A 19,984-nucleotide genomic window follows, 5' to 3' on the forward strand; every position below is an offset into this window, starting at 1 on the left:
AACAGGCACGAACTATGTCTATGATGTATTGCTGACAGCTTACATGTACTAGCATTACCTGATTAGGCCATGTTGATTTGATTGTATGGATGACATCCTCTGGGAAACCCCAAAACTGATGCGCCCGTGACGAAATAAAAAAAAAGTTTAGACAAAAAAAAAAAGTTGCTTTCACTATGAAATCTACGTGGTCATGAAGGTTGAACAAATGGCACAGAATATGTTATGGCGAATAATCTACTCTTCGAATTCATTTCTTTACATTTTTGTCTTTTTTCCTTTGATTTTGGCATTCTACGACATTGGTATCGTTTCTAAATGTTTTCCCTGCAACTTATGGTATATTTTTGCTCATTTAGCAACTGTTTTGCACGATTTACAGTATGGTTGAAAACTTTTTTTTTTGTAGGAATGGCCGAAAATTCATGCGCGCGTGGATGTCATCCATATAATCAAATCAACATGGCCTTAAGTACCGTCGTGCCTCCTTAATTAAATCCGGCCTGGTGAATTTTACACATTTATTATAAAAGTCTGAGTTGTTGACTATCGTAATCCTTGTTTAAAGTTAGCGGGCCACGTTTAGTTTGGCTAGCCGGCAATAGTTTGGTGTAGACAGTGAATCGAGGCGGGAGATTTGAAATTCAGCACTCTCATACTTATTAAGTACCGTCATGCCTCCTTAATTAAATCCGGCCCGTTGAATTTTACACATTTAGTATAAAGTCTTAGTTGTTCACTATCGTAATCTGACTTTAAAGTTAGCGGGCCACGTTTAGTTTGGCTAGCCGGCAATAGTTTGGTGTAGACAGTGAATCGTGGCGGGAGATTTGAAATTCTGCCCTCTCTTAACCAATATTGAGTACGGTCGTGCCTCATTAATTAAATCCGGCCCGTTGAATTTGACCCGTTTAGTTCAAATTCTTAGTTGTTAACTATCGTAATCCTTGTTTAAAGTTAGCGGGCCACGTTAAGTTTGGCTAGCCGGCATTAGTTTGGTGTAGACAGTGCATTGTGGCGGGAGATTTGAAATTCTGCCCTCTCTTACCCAATAAGTACGGTCGTGCCTCCTTAATTAAATCCGGCCCGGTGAATTTGACACATTTATTATAGAGTCTGAGTTGTTGACTATCGTAATCTTCTTTAAAGTTAGCGGGCCACGTTTAGTTTGGCTAGCCGGCAATAGTTTGGTGTAGACAGTGAATCGTGGCGGGAGATTTGAAATTCTGCCCTCTCTTGGTCATTAAGTACCGTCGTGCCTCCTTAATTAAATCCGGCCCGTTGAATTTTACACATTTTAGGTATAAAGTCTTAGTTGATGACTATCGTAATCCTTGTTTAAAAGTTAGCGGGCCACGTTTAGTTCGGAGCAGACAATAAACGCGGCGGGTGATATAACATTCTGCCCTCTTTTACTCATTAAGTACCATCCTGCCACGTTAATTAAATCCGGCCCGTTGAATTCGATACTTTTAGCCTATAGTCTTGGTTGTTGACTATCGTAATCCGACTTTTGAGTTAGTGGACCACGTTTAGTTCGGTATAGACAATGAACTTTGTATGTATGTAAAAGCGGCGGGAGATTTGAAATTCTGCCCTGTCATACTCATTAAGTACCGTCGTGCCTCGGTAATTAAATCCAGCCCGTTGAATTTCATACCTTTAGGACATAGAGTAGGTGTATGGCTACAAGTATCAATCTTTGAATTTAACGGGCCACATTTTGTTAGACGGCAGATACACTTTATACCCTTTCCAGCAGCCCACTCAGATGGCGTAAGATTTGAAATTCTGCCCTATCGATCATACGTAAGTATACCCTTGTGCCTCCTTAATCAAATCCGACCCATTGAATTTGATACTTTTAGTGTATATAGTCTTGGTTGTTGACTACCGTAATCCGTCTGTAAAGGCCACGTTCAGTTTGGTGCAGCTATAACTGCTGAGTACACATATCTCTTATGCCTAATTAGGCCCGCTGTCAACGGCCTAATTAAATCCGGCAGGTAAAATCTGAAACTTGTAGTAGACTTGTGATGTAATAAGCTATCATAACGCTTTTTTCAAGTTCATCTGCCATATTTTTTGGCTAAATTACTGATTTTTTGGGTTTTCGAATCGGTACCCGAATCAGTTGCTATGTTCCATCTAGCGGCGAAACGCCGGCTGTAACGCCGGCTACGAATCGAAGGCTGAAACGCCGGCTAGCTTCACCTTGGTGCACGCGGAGGGCGCCACGCTGCTCGCCCTGGTCACGGTAAGGTCCCGTGATTCCCTTTCTATCTCGGCCATATATCACAGGACTTGGCATGAAGTACCAAAGTTTGGCTCATCCACTTTTATACACAGTCCATTGCCTTTGGTGTACTGAATATCGCTGATATTTGAGCTTTACGAGCAATTTATCAAAACTGAATTCATTTGTATAATGAAACAGGTTTGCAATCATTTGAACTTATATGAGACTGCATATACATGCATACGTGTATTAGTTACTAGAGTTTAATTTCCCGCCTGTACATGCAGTCCCTTGTGACGCCGCTAGGATTCCTGTTCTGGACCCTGTTTGCTGAAGACCCGTTCGAATTCCACGTCAACACCGGGAACGCCACCTGGTTCTCCCTGGGAGCTCTGGTCCTCATGGTTCCCGCTATCTACTTCTACAACACAGGGTAGGTCCGATTGAACGTGATTGAGTGAATGAGTTTTCTTTCTGTTTTATGGGATAAAGCCATTCAGTGTGTAAATAAAACAAAGCTAGATCTCCATTATAATTTTTGGTCTTTTTCTCTGAGAGAGGGTTGGGGGTTACACCGTAATCCCGGAACATAAGCAAATGCCTTTTTTTCTTTTGCAGAATGCCTGAACGTTCCAGCGATATCAAGACAAAAACCACAGATCCGGAGAGACAGCCTTTTCTGGACACTTCGCACGTTCAATATTCTGGTACCTGAACTCGAAGGGAGAAGAAATCCACACTAAATACCCTAGCTACAAATCTGTCTGTTTGCTAATGACTGATCCGTTTGAAAAAGTTACAATGTTGCACTTTGTGCCATCTTCGCAAGAGGGCAATATACGTTTATGCGCATGTCCATAAAAGGCTGAATCTTCTTCGCAACTAAGCGCAGCACATGCGCATAATGCGCTAACCGATTAAACATTACGAAAGCAACTACGTCGTATACGCAGATCCATTTAATAGTGTTATACATGTAGTAATGGAAAATCTTTATTACATAACAATCCAAGTTAGATCTACAGAAAATATGTTTATATTTTGTGATATGTACAAATGTAAATGTGAGAGGGGACTACCAATGAAATATGAACGTACTAATATACGCAGAGAAATTTTCTGTTTGAGCTAGTCAAACAATATGTACGTACATGTATGTTGTTCCCTCTTTCAAATCTGAGTTGTCGAAATGATTAAGCAATTTCGAACCACCTTTATTATTATTTTATTGACTTAAGAAATGGTGACAAATGGCACAAAAGACATGATTCACAATTCCCATATACTCGTACCAAAAGACAGTCTTCTGTTCTGACAAACTTCGCTCGCTCTCTCTACTTGCTTTTATACTTCAGCCGACATCAAGGCGTCAGCTGACAGCTTGTTTGAGAATGTCGTCATAAAAATCAAGTTACAACATGTTTGTACGGCATGGGAATGGATATTAGTGTTGATTTTGCTTATGTAATATGTACAAACCTGTCAATGAGTTTGCTCACCTTTGATGTACTTTTCCATTGTTCTTCTAGGCTGGGAAAATATCAAAGAGGTCACCCCAACTTTGATCAATAAGTCTTGAATCTAAAATCTTTGAAACGGAGTTTTTTGAGTCGTACAACGAACAAATAAAACATATTCACATATATACATATACTAGTACATATTTACAGATGTTATGCCATGGAATATAAAACTATCCGGAATATATCCATCGGAATTGGAAATCTTTTAGAACACCCCCCCCCCCCAAATGTTCACCCCTTTGATGTAAGGTTGTAGTATACTTTAGCTTTTAGGAGTCTCTGTCCGTGTCCGCCCAAACAACTTTGAAAGAAATGATGAGAATGAAGTGGTTTTAACGGTATCGGTGTCCTTTGTGGAATAAACCGGCTCTACTTTTATCCAATTCAAAATGGCCTGCTCCTGGCCTTTGTTCAAGTTACTGTCCATACTTAAAAATCTTTTATTTGCCACCAGTCGTCTTAGTTTAGGTTGGCGATTTAGAATTGCGTCAAAGTGCTCCTCATCGTAGAGTCCATCGTCGCTGATGTCATGATGACCAAAGAGGAGAAGAAATACTCCTGGAAATAAGATGCAGAAAAATATACGTTACATCATTCCATTTCGAAAATCTGTGCATAAATATAAACTTGACTATATATAGCTAGTTCTTGGTACTCTATATGTGCTTAACAATGTTCTAAACATGTATATAGAAAAAGGCTGCTCAAATTTTTGGTTTACAGTATTGCCCATTGAAGAAAGATGCGTTTAATCCTAGTGGTTTTAATATTTTAAATTTTGTATAACTCTTAATCAAAATGGATTCCTTGTAGCTTGTATACAATACTAGTTCTTGTTAGGACTCAGTTTCCTGTGTGGCAAACACATTATAGACAAAGATTACTTCCATGATACTTTAAATTATCTATAATACCATCATCAGCGCAAAATTTTTCGGCTGCATCGACGACTTGGCTTGCTTCGTCAGGCTCAGTGGGTGACAGGATGATGTTCCTAGCACTGTTGTCGACGCAGCACAGGACTTTGCACGGCCGGTGAGAGTCGAGTTCCTTTCGCAGACGTTCTTCGTCATTCCTTGTTGACACATGGAATGGCTTTACGTCGGGTACCTCTTCACCTTTGTTGTCTTCAACAATCCTCGTTACAAGCTCCTTGGCTTCGCTGAGTGTTTCAACATTGCGTGCCGTAACGTAGATCGTTAGCTGCCCCATTCAGGTTTTGAAACGATTTTCAGAATACAGTATCTATAAGAGAGAGTAATTCTGACATTGGACTTCAGGCCACAAGCACGCACACACAGGGGACACATACTCGTACTCGCCCACACGCGCATACTCACCCAATTACACACACACACACACACACACACACACACACACACACACACACACACACACACACACACACACACACACACACACACACACACACATGGACACATGGACAAATGGATGGATAAATGAATAAAGACCTTTATTGTATACACATAACCACTGGCATGGGTTAAGTACAGGTCACAACAAAAGGATGGAATACAGATAATGTTACATATATACATCGTCAAGTTACTACAATTAAGTACATTCGATTTCTTCTCGTTTCTTAGCTAGTAAGTAGAAGGTTTGTATAAGCTCATTAGAAAAAGAAATTTATCTGTACAACTTAGATGTTTGAAGAAGGGGAACATAGATTGTATCAGATAATAAAGAACTGCTCTCTCTTTGTTGTATAATTTACATTCTATTACAAAATGTTTCTCATAATGCATCCATCATATACATGTGACCTAGCAAGCGGACGTGTGAAAACATTATAGTTCATTGTATAAAGAAAAAATAACAAAACGTTGGAGTTAGACACTTTTTAATCTACGTTATATACATTTTCACATGGGCATGTTATCTGCAATTGCTATCTGCATTTATACATGGGCATGTTTACGTTATCAACGTGTTATCTATGTCTGCCCTCGGGCATGTATTTGCAATAAACATTCATATGTATTGCGGATGAAATTATGCATGAAAAAAACCTTCCTTGGGGATATTTTGTTATTAGATCTGCAGCAAATCGACCATAACTCGAGTGACCCCGTCTGTATTTTTATTTTGTGTAAATGTTGGGCTTATTTCGGCTGTAATTCTTTTTGTGTCTGCACGTCCAAACATTTTACATGAATAAATGAAATCTTACAAGGTACTGATTTCGACATATTTTTTAGAATAACCATAGTGTTAAAATCACAATCATATGCATCAATCGCAGATGAAGAGGCATAGGGGAGTGTTTGTTTAACTTTTCCTCTCTTTCGACAACTTAAGAACTAATTCCAACACCAGCAGCTGTAGATCATAGCTAAATTGTTTTCACCATATATACAATACCGTGCAGTATCTAGGATTGACTAGACATTTCAGTCAATTAAGTACAAACTTGACGAATATCTTGGTGTGTTATGCGAAAGTTTCTTACGTTGCCAATGTTGCTCCTACCATTGACTTCATGCTGCTAATGCATTATTGTTGCCATCGTCTACCTTATGATCCAATTTCTCAATCACTCATGTTACGTGCATGAAGGCAAAATATTACGAAACTACGCATTGTTGACTTGGCTCAAATGAATCAGTACTAGTGTTTTCATTGTATGCCAAATGTTGATCATAGGAAGGAGCAAGAAGGTTGCATAACAAAATAAGAAGGCCTTTGTCAATTTCTTCGTCTGGCAAAAAATTGCCAAACACATCTACATCACACCCCACATCTTGCCCCTCGACAGCTGCATGATAAAGTTTCAGTTCTGTTGTCCTTTTCTTGTTGCCGACAAGGACTAGTGCACTCTCTGCTTTACTCTTCCTTTTCTTGTACTCACCCATTTCTTGCAGACGCTGGCCGTCCGGGATTTTGTCGGCCTTGCTCATAACCAGAAATACCGGTAGGTCTAGAGGAAACAAAAAGCGTAGGTATTTACATCCATATTCATGTGAGTAAAGCACCAGACATGCATAACCAAATTTTAAGTTAGAACATATTCAGAATTATGTCACGCAGTGATTTATTCCAAGCAACACATTTACAATTTACATGAATCTAGATATGTTCCTGAGAAGCTGTTCTGTATTAAAGGCGTATTGTGGCAATATATTACTGCATGCTACAGGGTTACGGTATATCAATGTCAGGTAATTATAGGGAAAATCATATGAGTGTAAAAACAAAACTTACTTCTGCTTTTGTTACCCTGGGGTGTAGTTGTATCCTTGACCAGTTTCAGCAAGTTTTCTGGAGCTGCGTTGTCACAAGGACAGAGGAACAGGAGCCTGTGAAACCTGTTCTCTTGGTTCACGGTCGCAAACTTTTTACGGAGATCTCTGACTGTCACTAACTGTCTCTCTTTCTTGACGCTGTCAAATAAATGTGTTCCATCTGGAACTTTTCCATCTAAAGTCAGGCCGATAAACTCCCCATACGCCTCATCCGATAGATTCTCAATACCTGCACAGTCCCAAAAGTACACCTTTTTCTCGTAGTTTTCCACTTTCTCATTCATGAACTTGTCTTGGAACATTAGAATCTTCTTCACCCAAAGCGTCTTATTGCTATCTCCCTTTCCAAACTGAGCCAGCTCATGCCATTGCTCTGCGAGCGCCATGTTCATGGAGTTTATCAGCGTTGATTTACATGATCCAGGGAGGCCTACAACCAAAACGTTCAAATCTTCTTCTCTTTCTTTAAGAAGTTGGCGAACTTGTACTCGTAGTTCCGATATTGTTGGTATATTCCTAGCACCTTCCATTCTGTTTTAACTGGGTGAACAGCGCTGGTATCATTGACCAATGTCCGACTGTGACTTGCTGGTTAATTCTCTGTGTGGTTGTCTTATATATGAATGGCCTGTGCAAATATCAAGTATTGCATACAGCCAATAAAATGACATAACGACATTGAAAGTGAACACGTGACTTCCAGAAACCAATCAGAGTTATACTAGACAACTTGTGACCTGTTCAGTACGTTATCTTGCATTTCGAACTCCCCACGAATGTTTTTGATATTCAGTGCTATCTTTTACTGACAGCATCGTCAAATGCACACGTGACAAATGGCCTTGCCTTGCATAAAGCGTTTCTACATTCTACAATGTCGGTCATACAATGTTTCTACGACGATACATGTAATGTGTGTTGTGCACTTCTGGCTATCATCACCTTCTTTCTGGGAGTATTTGTAAGTGCAATGCTTGCATTGTGTCGTTCCTGGGGATGCCGTAGTAACTGTCTAGGCCGTACCAAGGTAAGCCAAAGGTCATTGGTAAAAGTTCTAAATCATACTCTGAAATGGCCACTTTTCAATACCACTTTCTGTCTTTCATATTCGGTTATATACTTTTAAAGAGAAGTACATAAGTACCTGGGGTAGTGACAGAAAAAAATAGGGACATACTACAGAGGTCACAATCTTCGCTTGCCAACCAACCTCTGCTTGGAGAGTATAGTACATGGGCTTCAAAGGAGTATTGGAGTTTTAGGGAGCTGTGGCTATTCTATTACCTGAGTGTTGAATACCCCTTAATTTGCGAAAGATTTGCTGACAAAGATCTTACAGTACTATTGAGTATATCCATCTTTTATGTTTTGTAGTTAATTGTATAATCTATTTCTTCTTCCAATTAGAAACTATGCATTGTGGCTTATAACAGTTCGACCCTCGACAAGGTTAGAGATCACATGGAGTTCTTGGAGTTCGAGGGAGAAAATATAGACATTGAGGAGCTCCAACTGGAAACTACAGATAGTAAACCTAACTTCAGTCGCATCAAGTACGTGCTATGTTGTGTAGAGCAGACATCCGGAAGGACAATCATACTCTCCGATAACGAACCGGACCAGCTTGGAGCTATTACTGCCCACGCGAAAATGGCCAAAGGTACGTGTTTTACATGGTATCGTATCTTTCCTTCCATTAGAAATAATAATAATAAACTTTATTGTACATTTATGTACATATTATGCATAGGCAAACGGTAATTGCAATGGGTCAATTTAGCTACATGACGCTTCTTACAGCCCTTCCAATGGTAAGGCCCCTAGGCCCTATATGCCCCAATAAGCCCCTGATAGCAAAATATATGTAACACAGACTGTATGTCAAGTGTTCGCATATACTGTATTTTCTTGTGCTGTAATCACCGTATTCCTCTTCTGTGTAAAGCCCCTGTCCCACATTCACGAATTTGGCCTCCCGAACGCCGACCCAATCGGCTGGTGTTCGGGAACGAATTCGTGAATGTGGGACAGGGGCTTTAGGTACAGGGGTCCGCGGGCGGTCCCCACTGCAAACCACAATAAAAAGGTCTAATGCTACATTTATATGAACAGATTTGTGACATAAATATTATCTTTTCTTCTAGCCCACTGCGCCATCCTTGTGCTAGGTACACGGGACCCTCCAAACGGACAACTCTACGATGAGACCCAACTGGATGATTTAATGACTAGTCAAACGAGACTTAAAGAATACAGCGACTCCAAGAGATTGTTCAGCTTTAGCAGTGCCTTAAACGACAATCAAAAGAGTGCTATCATGGAATGGCTTGGACTCAAAAGTCAAAGTGTCAATGGAAGAAATCAGATTAGTGACAGTTTTGTGAAGAATCCGGAATGAATTAAAACTACCGCGTAAATTGTTCCAGGTTAGTCAATAACAATACTCCAAGATATTACTTGAGCACATCTTCGTGGACTACCCGTATGAAAATATGTACAAGATCGCTTTAATGATATTCTACAATGGTAAAACGCAAATTTAAAGCTTCTCTTATTAGCCTACCGGTGAGCTTTCTCACTTTCTTAATAAATATTTTTCAAGTAAAGCTGTCTAATGACTGTTCCTTCATTATCGTTGTCAAGTATAAACATTATAGTAGCCGCAAATATCTGTTACAAAAAAGGAACACAAGAACAACTAATTATCAGTTGTGGGAATAAAAAGTGTAATTTGTTGTCAGGTGACAAAAAATATAGTTTTGAAGTTATTCCCCGCGTGGTAAGAAATTATATTTGTACACATAAATAACCAATGGAATTGCAGGCTGTTAAAGATTAAACGGGCATGTACGTAGGTTGTGTATTTTAATATTGCTGATTGTAACTCCCAAAGCCATCATTTCGTCGGCAGATGAACCCAATAAGTTAGAATAAGTTAGAATTTAATGTTTAGTAATTAGAGCAGTTGCACAGTATATTGTTATCCACCCTGTTGTCCATCTTTTATTTTCATATTACATGTACATGTACTTGCAATTAGTGTAAGGGCAAGAACTTGCAGAAAACTTTCACTAATCAATCTTTTGAGACTACGCAGACGTGCCAACAAACTTAAAAGGCGGTAGTCCTTTGATGTACCTGTTGACAATATCTCAAGAGGTGTGCAGTATCAGCAAAATCAGCGGTATCAGTCGGTTCAGCTACAAGTAGGCAACGCTAACGTAGAAATCAATATCACCGTGGGTACATGTTGATGAGACAGGTAGACCTTATATACCTGGTTGGGAGAACAATGGGTGGATATAGCATGTCTATTTGCATATCTACTTCAAAGTCCTTCTTACATGTACACGCCCTTGCCCAATATCCCACGGTTCGTCCGTTAGCAAGTAAACAACCTTTGTCACCGTGGGCCTTCGTGTGAAAAGTTCAAAGACAAACGAAGTAATAAGCTGATTAGATGTTTTTTGTCTGTTGACAAGCAATTTCTGTTGACAATCATCCCTGGAAAATAAAGCAATGCCATTCCTTTCAAGTACGATTTTTAGTTATGGGGATGTGGTAGATATGAGCATGTAGCGTTTGACTCATTGAAACGTCATTGAACACATAGTGTACTCTCGGGAAATTTACAGCTCTGAAATCCCAGTTAGTGTAATTTCACAGAAAGAGAGAGAGAGAGGGAGAGAGAGAGAGATACGCACACACGGACTGTGACACACATCATGCACGATCGTACGTACGCAAACACACAAATAAACACACGTAAACACGCACACGAACACAGACTCGCACTCACGCAGAACACACAAACAAATACACACACACACAAACACACGCACGTCTAGAAATTAACTAAATTACTGGTGAATAATCAGTCCCAATTTTACATTTAAGATTACAATGTGCTAGTCTGACAATAGAAAATCATCGTCCACAATACATGAAACTATCGTGTGCTATTAAGTCAGAGACTGTTACGCCACAGTGGCTCTTATTTGAATCCATGACCTATCTATAAATGGGTACTCAAAGTGAAATATACCACAGGTAGACATTTCTACACACAGAGTGCGAGCTAGGCTAACCTAACTAGAACATGGCTAGTTATATGGTTGCAATCAGAGAAATGTCCATGGAGGCTATCTTGTACGTCATCGCCATGATTGCATTGGACAATACATCGTGCCCCCGAGGATTACAAAATATCATCTTTATAATATTCACAATCTATTCAACTGATTTAAATGAAACATTACTTGGGGGTTCTTACCTTGTGTGTCATTTGGTGCTCTTGAAATTCTACGGCGTCATAACAATGTGAAAACCTATCTGCTTATAGGGAAACATACATGTAATCTATTCTTGAACATTGTACTCGCATTACCTCAGCAAATTCAGATCGCTCTGTGATGTTGTGTACACAATCTTCTGACCAGTTTTAGGCGCCGTCTTGCGGTTAAAATTGGTAGCACAGGCTAGTTCATTCTAACCTTGTGGTCGCCATAGCGACCATGGTGTGCCTTGCAGTCACCCTGATGCGATGGGTAGAGCTACTCAAGAGCTGACCAATATTACAAAGTTAGTCAGTAAAGAACCCAGTAGCTGCCTAACCAATATTAGGACTGGAGGACTGGGAGTGTTTTATGATATTGGTACTGGTACGTATGGGCAGAAATAAGCTGTCATGTGACCTCTATCATTCATGAGCTAATGGAGATAGTTGGCCGACGGCACATTTGAGCGATGAGCATTTTCAATCATCCCTATTTCATAGCTAGCATGCCTTTCTATTTCCATGTTCCCTGCCCCTCTTCCCTTATCACTAAACCACTATAAAATCCTTTTCAAATAAACTATTCAACTAATCAATTTTCTATTTGTTCTTCCCCTCTGCATAGAGATATGTGAAAAAAAAACACTCTGTTGTACTGCAACAACATGCCAGCCATTAAGGTAATCGATCTTCAGTCAGTCCCGAGTCTGTTAGCGACCTTTCACTCATTGACTTTATTATTCCCCAAATATTTGATTTGTTTTTGTTTGAAATACAGACGATATGCACACAACAAGTTGACTTAAAAAGCTGCCGAATATCACGGGACTGGGATCCAATCTTGACCTTTGCCCATTTAATATGTACATACCTGTCACTGATGTATCATTCCATTGTTCTCTTGTGCTGGGAAAATATCAAAGAGGTCAACCTTACCCCCTGCAAAGACTCGCAACGTGTGATAAGGTATCATTAATCTATATTTTTCATATTTTGGATCACAGTGGCAAAATTTCTATTGTTTTGTAGTGTTTTATTTCGCGTGTTTACACAATTGATCATCGAATAAAGCATTCGTGATTTTATTCATGATGCAACAAAGATGTCAAATTTGTCTTGTCAGAACACTGTTGGTTGAAGGTGCATGGGAAAGATCTGATTACACGCTGCGTCAGGTGATTTGATAACTGATATCCCTTATCACACGCAGTGACGCACGTTCCCAGACGGTTGAAGTGACAGGACGATAACAAAGACATGATCAGCAGTTTGTTGTTGACACCCTGGCGCAGACTAAAGGGATCGCCGACAATGTAACTATCGTGTTTACACCAAGGTCTCTCAAAATGACTCTTAACTATTTCTCACAGGATCAAAGAAGTTTCACACGAAGCTCCCGTTCGGCAGTAGGTAGTTGTATTGATTCATTGTTGTATCTTATACATGTATAGGTTTTCTCATATCATTGTTATAAAACTGGGTTCCTGACAGTTGCGATAACTTAGAAAACAAGGTGGTAAGCAGTGTATCGTTGATACGTTAGTTCAGGCTAAAAGGGTTCACTGACAATGTAAACGTCGCGTCTTTACACAAACTCCTCTGTGATTTTAAAAGCCAACGTTGACTATTTTTAAAGATAATGATACAGCGGTAGATATTTATGTGTACATTGCCGATACCAATGACACATATATAGGTACAATGGAAGCACTTGAAGAGATTGAAGAGAAAAATATTTGCTGACAGCTAATCTAATTAGCCTACCACAAATACGTAGGGAGGGCGTGCTAGGACTTGCGCTAATAGAATAAAGATTTTAGCCAAATGCATTGCATTTATTTATTTGTTAGTTTATGTATAATTATAGCTTTGTTTAATTCCCTATCTTGTTTGATAATGGTACTGATATACGTTTGATGTAACTTAAATACCTACAAATTTATTTATTTCTGTTTTAATGAAAGGGTGTATTTGTATCATTCAAAAATTAGTATCTCATGAAGAATAAAGTAACGCACAATTGATTCTTGGTTCTTTAATTTTCCAGTGTTTCCAAATGAGTTTGCATCAAGCGACAATAAACTTCTAAAAGCCCTTACCACAATTGAGGAGACCGGCTTTACGTATTTCGTATGCAATTCATGATCATGTGAAACAAACACATTTGTATTTCTAAAATATCACTGTAATAATCTTCGGCATTGTTTTTTGTAACACAACATAAATTCTTTCAACTTTACAACAAATTATTGCTTTTTGTAGACTGGGATGAATTATTGTTTAGATGGTCACACTTACACACCCTACATCATTACAGGAAATATCATGATTGCCCTTTAAGTACGTGCCCCTTTTATCTTGACGAGTTACCTGTAGGTGCTCAGGTTATAGCTGACAAAAATCCGATTAGTCGACAGTTGTAGACATTCGGTTCAGTCAAGAAACTTAACAATCGTACAGTCAATGGAATGTGAAACGTTCTGTATTCTCTGCATTTTTTTCTTTCTTGTTTGGTTTGCTTGATAGTCTGACCTTTAAGAGACAAATCTTAAATAAGTGTAATAAGTTGAAACATTGTCATCATCTGCTTACGTTTAGCAAGCATAAAGTAACAAATTCTGTTCAATACAATTTGTGTGTCACGGAATCATGGCTTCACACTTCTAGTCATTAATATATCAATCAATCAATCAATCAATCAACTTTATTGCTCAACAACTGTAGCTGGTACAGTGTATGGCAAAGAAACAACAATAAGACCACCATATTTACGTTAGGGCTATATATTCCAACTGCAAAATCTGCAATAAATTACCTATTGTGTGGTAAAGAGTTTTAACAAAATACATATATTTGGCCATTTGCTGTTTGAAAATAATTGTTTTCGAGATTCACAAAAGAAAGAACACGAAAATGAAATGAAAGAACATATTAACGATTAGACTAGGTCTATTTAGATTATTTGAGGAATTTCACTTCATTACATTCATTTAAGTTCCCTTCAGCATTTCTCAATTCAATGTCATGGTGACTACTTGAACTATAACATTTCAGGGGTTTTCATACACGGTACCCTGTTCGTAAGAGCTGTTAGTCAGGTTAAAACAAAATGCCATTAATCTTTTATCGATCTCTGCCACCGGATTAAATTGCTGAAGATGATTACGGCGACACTTAGCATTACAGTACAGATAGGTTTCACAAAACTTTTGATTTTCGCCAACCAGGTTCAGTGCTTGTAACGCCTCCTGCTTTCTTTCTTCGTAGGCTTGGTTGTTTGTGCCGATCTTATCAAGCTTCGTTATCAGAAGGAAAAGGGGAATAGCTGTAGAAACAAGAAAGAGGCATACAAAGTGGTTATAACATGTTCAACTGTCAACAATCTGGTTTTAAGCATAATTTTGAAATCGCAATGGATGCTTTTAATGGAGACGGCAAATATCACCTACCTCTGTCCCTGACCTCTGCTGCCTGTCGCACGGCTTCCATTAAGTTTCTCGGCAGTGGTTTGTCGGCCTCCAATAAAAGAACGATACGATGAAACTTCCTGCTCGGGTCTCTTTCTGAGAATTGGCTCAAAACCCTCTCGGCATCGTCTCGAAGCTGATTGGACGCATCCAGCACATTTGTTCCGTCTGGAACACACCCCTCCAACACACGTCCTATGAAGTTCACATATACATCGTCACCGTGATCAGTGAAGCCGGCGCAGTCCCAAAAGCACACTTTGTGTGCATAGCCTTCTACTGGGGTTTCGTTATTCTCATCCAAGAACATTTCGTATTTTGTCAATAAGAACGTGATGTTTTGACCGTAGCCACTGCCACTTCGCGCCATGTCACACCATTTGTGACCGAGAGCCATCTGCATGGAGTTGATGAAGGTAGACTTTCCTGCCCCTGTATGGCCAAGAATCAGAATGTTCAGAGGCCTCTTATTTCGTTTGAGATTTTGTCGCACAGCAACTTCTTCGGCTTTGCTCTGTGCGGACCCCATATCGTGAAGTCATAGGATTTTGTAAGGGTAACCTCCCAGTGCAGTGTGCATATTAAGTATTTTTGTGAAGACGCAGATTTATAGGAGTGTATTTTTTAGAATATTTACTTTGTGCAACTACGGACCAATGACGAGGGTGTGCTATGCCAACATGTCATATTCATGAGATCACGGGTCATTTTAATCTCTCACTCGGAATATAGACGATGCAGGCGTCTATGTTGGAGACTGGCACTGAGAACATTACTTCAGGTATGAAGTTAACAGCAAAGTTAACAGTAACATTGGACATTGTTACTGGTCTCTTCTGATTCATCAGCTTTAAGGTGTGTTTTTAATGACTTTTAACCTTCCCACGGAGTAAAGTGGCAGAATGCCTGTGGACAAAAAGGTCCTAAAGGTTATTGGTAGCTTTCGATCACCGTTAGACATCGGTCGGCAATTTCAAACTGTCATATAGACAATCCATTAATATAATTTTATTCAATACTCCATGAACATAATTTCCACGTGGACAGAGGCACAGAGTAAATTGTGATTAATCTTTTCTTTTTGTCTGTCTGTTACAGGGGCCATATTATCTTCCAACAATCATGGATTGGTGGTTCCGTAAAAATACATGTATCAAAGTTCTCGTTTCTAAGGATCTTAAGAATTCAAAGCACAAAAAAACTGTCCTTGATTCTGTTGGTAAAAAACTGGGAATCGATCATGAGGAAGGTGGGGAATATAAGGAAGATGATATGACATTTATTGAATATACCTTTAATGATAATAAGACGAACAGAGGCCTGATTGTAATTTTAAGTAGAGCCGAGAGAGCGAAAAGCCACGAATATTTAGACAAGCATATAGATCACATTCGAAAAGTGATTGGGTTCGAGAATGCCATAGCGGTGTTCGCACCTGATGAAAATGAAGTACTCGATTTCGGCGGTGCAATGTGTTGGGTTTCGTCCACTAAGATGGGGAGTTTTCTGTTTGATTTACTGCCAGGTAAGACTGTACTTTAATCATCAATTTTCTTGTATAATGCCTAGTCTAGTGTTATTATCTCGTTACTTACTAGTCCTAACTTGGTACATTGTATTGTTAACATTTTGACGGTTCGCTTAGGCTAAGCCTAATGCGACAGGCGGGGCTTAACAAGGGCTTTACACTCAAGAACGTACAGAAATGTGTAAAAGATCCATTGAACAGCGTTAAAGAATTCTGCTAATTCTAAAAAGTGATACAACGCTAAAAACAACCATGACTGTTCATATTATTCATAGTTAAGAAAGAGGACCGACAGCAGGATAGCAAGGGAGGCGGGAAAGAAACGATGGAGAAATGGCCCTTACTGGACAATTGCAATGTAGGAGCTTCATTCATTTCTGTCAACTATAGTTGATATTGTAAAAACATGTATGATTCTTATTTATACAATATCGATTCTATTGTCTCAATCCATGGATGGCCAATAGGAAATGTCTATTGATTATAAGCGTACGTTGCGTTATTAAGCTTTTTGTCGAAATCAGTCTCACCACAGAAATGATTTTATCAAAGGGCTAATATGGGCCATGTTAGCTGATTATTTTGTCTTTTTCTCTTAATAATTTCCTATCTTTGATAATGCCAGTGCTACTATTATGTGGTATATCATTTCTCGTTAACCAAGTTGACTACAAGTAACCTAATTTTTTTCATTCCAGGTCAAAGTATACCTGACAGGACTTAATGAGACTACCCTGCGTGAAGTGAAGAAGGAATTGTCAACCTTCGTCGCAGGACGGTGTCTACACCAGATCCACGTATCTAAACGTTCAGAAACAGACGAAAAGCTGAGCGTGCTTGATGACAATTCCGTTGTCATCTGCTGTGTCCATGACAGAGGGCGTATAATCATCATATCCGACACCGAGCCAGATGAAGCTGGCGACATCGTGAAGAAGGCAGAAGAAGCGTGTGGAAAGCAACGTAAGAAAGATAAACCAGTTCTGAGGGGTTTATATCCTAATCACTTTCTAATCTGTTGTCAATAAAAAAATCCACACTAACTGCTCATATTAAGGTAAAGTCGTTAAAATCTGATGAAGGTCGCAGAACATGAACTTGTTTGTTGTTGGAAAGTAACAATGACGAGCTTCTAGAATCTATGATAAGCTTAGGGCGTGCACATACTCGTAAAACGTGTCTGCTATGACGCTGATGTATATCTTTCAATTTGATGCCATATCATCTTGTCTACGGAATGCCACCCTTGTAACCTTATATAATAAACGAAATACATGTAAATCAAATAAGACAGATTTCTTCGTCCGGAAGTGATCACATTTTTATGATGTTTGAATTTATCTTTATAGGTGTCATGGTGTTACTGTGTGGCCATAATGACCTGTCGGACGAAAACCAAAGCCTGTACGATAAAAACAAATTCAATGACAATTTCTTGAAGAACCAGCCGCACCTAGAGAAAAAGGTAAAGAAATGTAACTTTCTGAGCATGAATTGGACTTTAAGTAGATATCAAAAGGACCACGTAAGCAAATGGATTCAGGAAGTCAAGTCCACGCCTTCGCCAGAGGAAGGGGAAAATGAGTGGCCTGGCGAAACGGCCATGGCTACTGACGGGGGCATGATGGAACAAGTCCCTGCCAAGACCACGTCGTCGAAAGACGAGGGGGAATATATTGTTGATAATAAGGACATGATGCAATTCTAGCCATCTAATTCTAGTGATCCTCTAACAAGTATGAAATAACCCCCTTCTTTGAAATGTTTCTAACATAGGAATGTAGATGTACAACGTTCTGCGTGATATATCAAAGTTTACATCTTTGTTTGGACACAATTAATTGTTAACAAGAACAGGGCTCTATTTAGTTTCCGACCAATGTAAATTTTGAGATCAACTAAATTTTACGTTGTGTTGTTGTACCTACATGTATATCTTGTTTTAATCGACTTCTATCGGGCCCTATGCTAGCCCTTTGTATTGCTCGAGGTATTAGGCAAGGTGAGGTAACTTAACGACAGAAACATCAAGGGCGGAAAAAGGTCTTTACATTTGGAATATTTCTTTTATGAATACCTAGTATTTAATTCAATTTAAATGAAAATTACAACAATATTAGTGGCCAGAACTCAAGGGGCAGAACTGATCAACAAATTTAAGTGTCTTAAGTGTTTGAGATATATTCTTATCAAATTACAGATTTTAGGAACATTCCTGTGAAGGTGTAGGTTTGATTAACTCAAATTACGTGGTACTATTTACCAGAAGAGACGTAGTATTCTTAGCTGATCTTTCTTGTGCTTACATGTGATGAACACTCTGATAACAAAGTTCTTAAATCACGCAGTGTGCCTTGTCGTTTCTTGGTTTCTCCTGGCAACTAAAATGGTTTACATGTATCAGTGCCGTCATTAGTTAGCATTGGATTACGTGGAAATATTTTCAGTTTTAGCCAAGATAATACCGAATGACGTTACCTGCGCCAATTAATTGCTGAAGGTGTTTTGTATTCCGACGAGGGCAAAATGGATTCTAGCGGAATTGAGCGCGAGTGAAAATACCAGTAACTTATAAACACAACGGTGGAGTCGGCGTGTGGCGTAGCGGCAGAGTGCTCAACTCGGAACCAAGATGTCCCGGGTTCGAGTCCTGACATGCCACTGATATTGTGTCCTTGGGAAAGGCACTTAACACGACTTTCCTCACTTCGAATTCGATCAGGTGAAAATGAGTTGTCCCCTGTGCTGGTGGTGGCATTAATATAAGTTGACAAAACTTTGAGTGTGCTGTTACCACGTCTTGTGATTACATGTTTGTGGAATATAAAAAAAACACAACGCGATTACCTTAAGTTACCTCATTTTCTCAAAATGCTTTCGTATAGGTAAACGTTAATAATCCCAATTAAAGGATTTAACCAGACAATCTTGTACTCTTTCCGGGGACAATACATTATTATTACGGTAGGGGGAGATTCAACTACGTGCATTGTGATGTTGCGAGTCTGTGAGGGAAAATACATTCAGGGACAAAAAATTACTGTCGATATTGCCCCTGAATGTACAAATAACAATTTTCACACGCAAGCGTCAAATTACATAGTGTTTAATACCTTTAAAGGATAAGACAGCCAATTAAAGCAGGGTAAGTAAAATCGATCTTAAAAGTAAACAACAAAATACTCTGTTAAGTACGCATGACCTCTTCGCATTACGTACTAACCTTTGAACGTGTCGGGTAGAGACTTTTGAACAAGACCTCAATCGAATTAGTGGTGTTCATGCTTAACAATCACACAACATCAAATATTACGCGAAACGCATTTTTAAACATCATGTTCCATCGTCAGGTGGTTGGAGGCGATGATCAGAGTAAATACTGCCTTAACTAAGATGGCGTCCAGGCCTAGGCTAAATATTTACCGCAAAATTAAGCACACCATGCTTCACGGTAGGTAAAAGGTGAAAGGTCTCCTGAACAATACAGGGGCGCTACCTTGCGGATGAGTATATCAACACACATAGCAATAATGGTGTTCGATGCGGACATTTACACCACAAAAGCGAATGCTATAACAACTGCCCAATTCATATGTCTGCAAGGACCCCAAAAGGCAGTAAAAAGATGAAAGAAAAACAAACCAAAACGAACGATTCGTGTTACTTTGCTTCATAAGCAATTGGT

General features: G+C 39.2%; 6 protein-coding genes across 9 annotated transcripts in view; 3 read left to right on the forward strand and 3 right to left on the reverse strand.

The window, feature by feature from the left end:
• Positions 1-3,075, forward strand: part of LOC109479587 — a 14,068-nt gene extending 10,993 nt beyond the window's left edge. The window contains exons 7-9 of the mRNA XM_019781575.1: positions 2,221-2,257; positions 2,527-2,672; positions 2,858-3,075. Of these exons, the coding sequence (XP_019637134.1) occupies positions 2,221-2,257; positions 2,527-2,672; positions 2,858-2,954 (280 nt within the window). The 3' untranslated portion in view covers positions 2,955-3,075. The remainder of the gene's footprint in view (positions 1-2,220; positions 2,258-2,526; positions 2,673-2,857) is intronic.
• A 462-nt stretch (positions 3,076-3,537) lies between these two features.
• LOC109479590 lies at positions 3,538-11,423 on the reverse strand. Of its 2 annotated transcripts, XR_002140793.1 has the most exons (3): positions 11,302-11,423; positions 4,677-5,007; positions 3,538-4,320 (listed from the first exon to the last, which is right to left on the reverse strand). XR_002140793.1 is itself a non-coding variant. In XM_019781580.1 (2 exons), exons 1-2 carry the CDS (start codon positions 4,972-4,974, stop codon positions 4,025-4,027), a joined length of 594 nt encoding a protein of 197 aa, XP_019637139.1. In that variant the 5' UTR covers positions 4,975-5,028; the 3' UTR covers positions 3,538-4,024. The 2 variants fall into 2 exon arrangements, 1 of the variants encoding a protein (XP_019637139.1); XM_019781580.1 differs by lacking the exon at positions 11,302-11,423 and having other exon boundaries at positions 4,677-5,028.
• LOC109479588 lies at positions 5,815-7,624 on the reverse strand. Its single transcript, XM_019781576.1, has 2 exons — positions 6,988-7,624; positions 5,815-6,703 (listed from the first exon to the last, which is right to left on the reverse strand). The coding sequence occupies exons 1-2, from the start codon at positions 7,556-7,558 to the stop codon at positions 6,351-6,353; spliced, it is 924 nt and encodes a 307-aa protein (XP_019637135.1). The 5' UTR covers positions 7,559-7,624; the 3' UTR covers positions 5,815-6,350.
• On the forward strand, positions 7,771-9,835 carry LOC109479589. Of its 2 annotated transcripts, XM_019781578.1 has the most exons (3): positions 7,771-8,055; positions 8,436-8,688; positions 9,173-9,835. In XM_019781578.1, the coding sequence occupies exons 1-3, from the start codon at positions 7,903-7,905 to the stop codon at positions 9,424-9,426; spliced, it is 660 nt and encodes a 219-aa protein (XP_019637137.1). In that variant the 5' UTR covers positions 7,771-7,902; the 3' UTR covers positions 9,427-9,835. The 2 variants fall into 2 exon arrangements, with proteins under 2 accessions (XP_019637137.1, XP_019637138.1); XM_019781579.1 differs by lacking the exon at positions 7,771-8,055 and having other exon boundaries at positions 8,373-8,688.
• Positions 11,424-13,336: 1,913 nt separating the features above from the next.
• On the reverse strand, positions 13,337-15,344 carry LOC109479586. Its single transcript, XM_019781574.1, has 2 exons — positions 14,754-15,344; positions 13,337-14,629 (listed from the first exon to the last, which is right to left on the reverse strand). Exons 1-2 carry the CDS (start codon positions 15,298-15,300, stop codon positions 14,355-14,357), a joined length of 822 nt encoding a protein of 273 aa, XP_019637133.1. The 5' UTR covers positions 15,301-15,344; the 3' UTR covers positions 13,337-14,354.
• On the forward strand, positions 15,151-18,446 carry LOC109479585. Of its 2 annotated transcripts, XM_019781573.1 has the most exons (6): positions 15,151-15,187; positions 15,504-15,552; positions 15,870-16,296; positions 16,575-16,657; positions 16,998-17,262; positions 17,649-18,446. In XM_019781573.1, the coding sequence occupies exons 3-6, from the start codon at positions 15,894-15,896 to the stop codon at positions 18,005-18,007; spliced, it is 1,110 nt and encodes a 369-aa protein (XP_019637132.1). In that variant the 5' UTR covers positions 15,151-15,187; positions 15,504-15,552; positions 15,870-15,893; the 3' UTR covers positions 18,008-18,446. The 2 variants fall into 2 exon arrangements, with proteins under 2 accessions (XP_019637132.1, XP_019637131.1); XM_019781572.1 differs by lacking the exon at positions 15,151-15,187 and having other exon boundaries at positions 15,256-15,552.
• Positions 18,447-19,984: the final 1,538 nt, after the last annotated feature.

The sequence above is a fragment of the Branchiostoma belcheri genome, unplaced genomic scaffold (assembly GCF_001625305.1).
Source record: "Branchiostoma belcheri isolate BF01 breed outbred unplaced genomic scaffold, Haploidv18h27 scaffold493, whole genome shotgun sequence".
In the NCBI taxonomy this organism is placed as follows: Eukaryota; Metazoa; Chordata; class Leptocardii; order Amphioxiformes; family Branchiostomatidae; genus Branchiostoma; species Branchiostoma belcheri.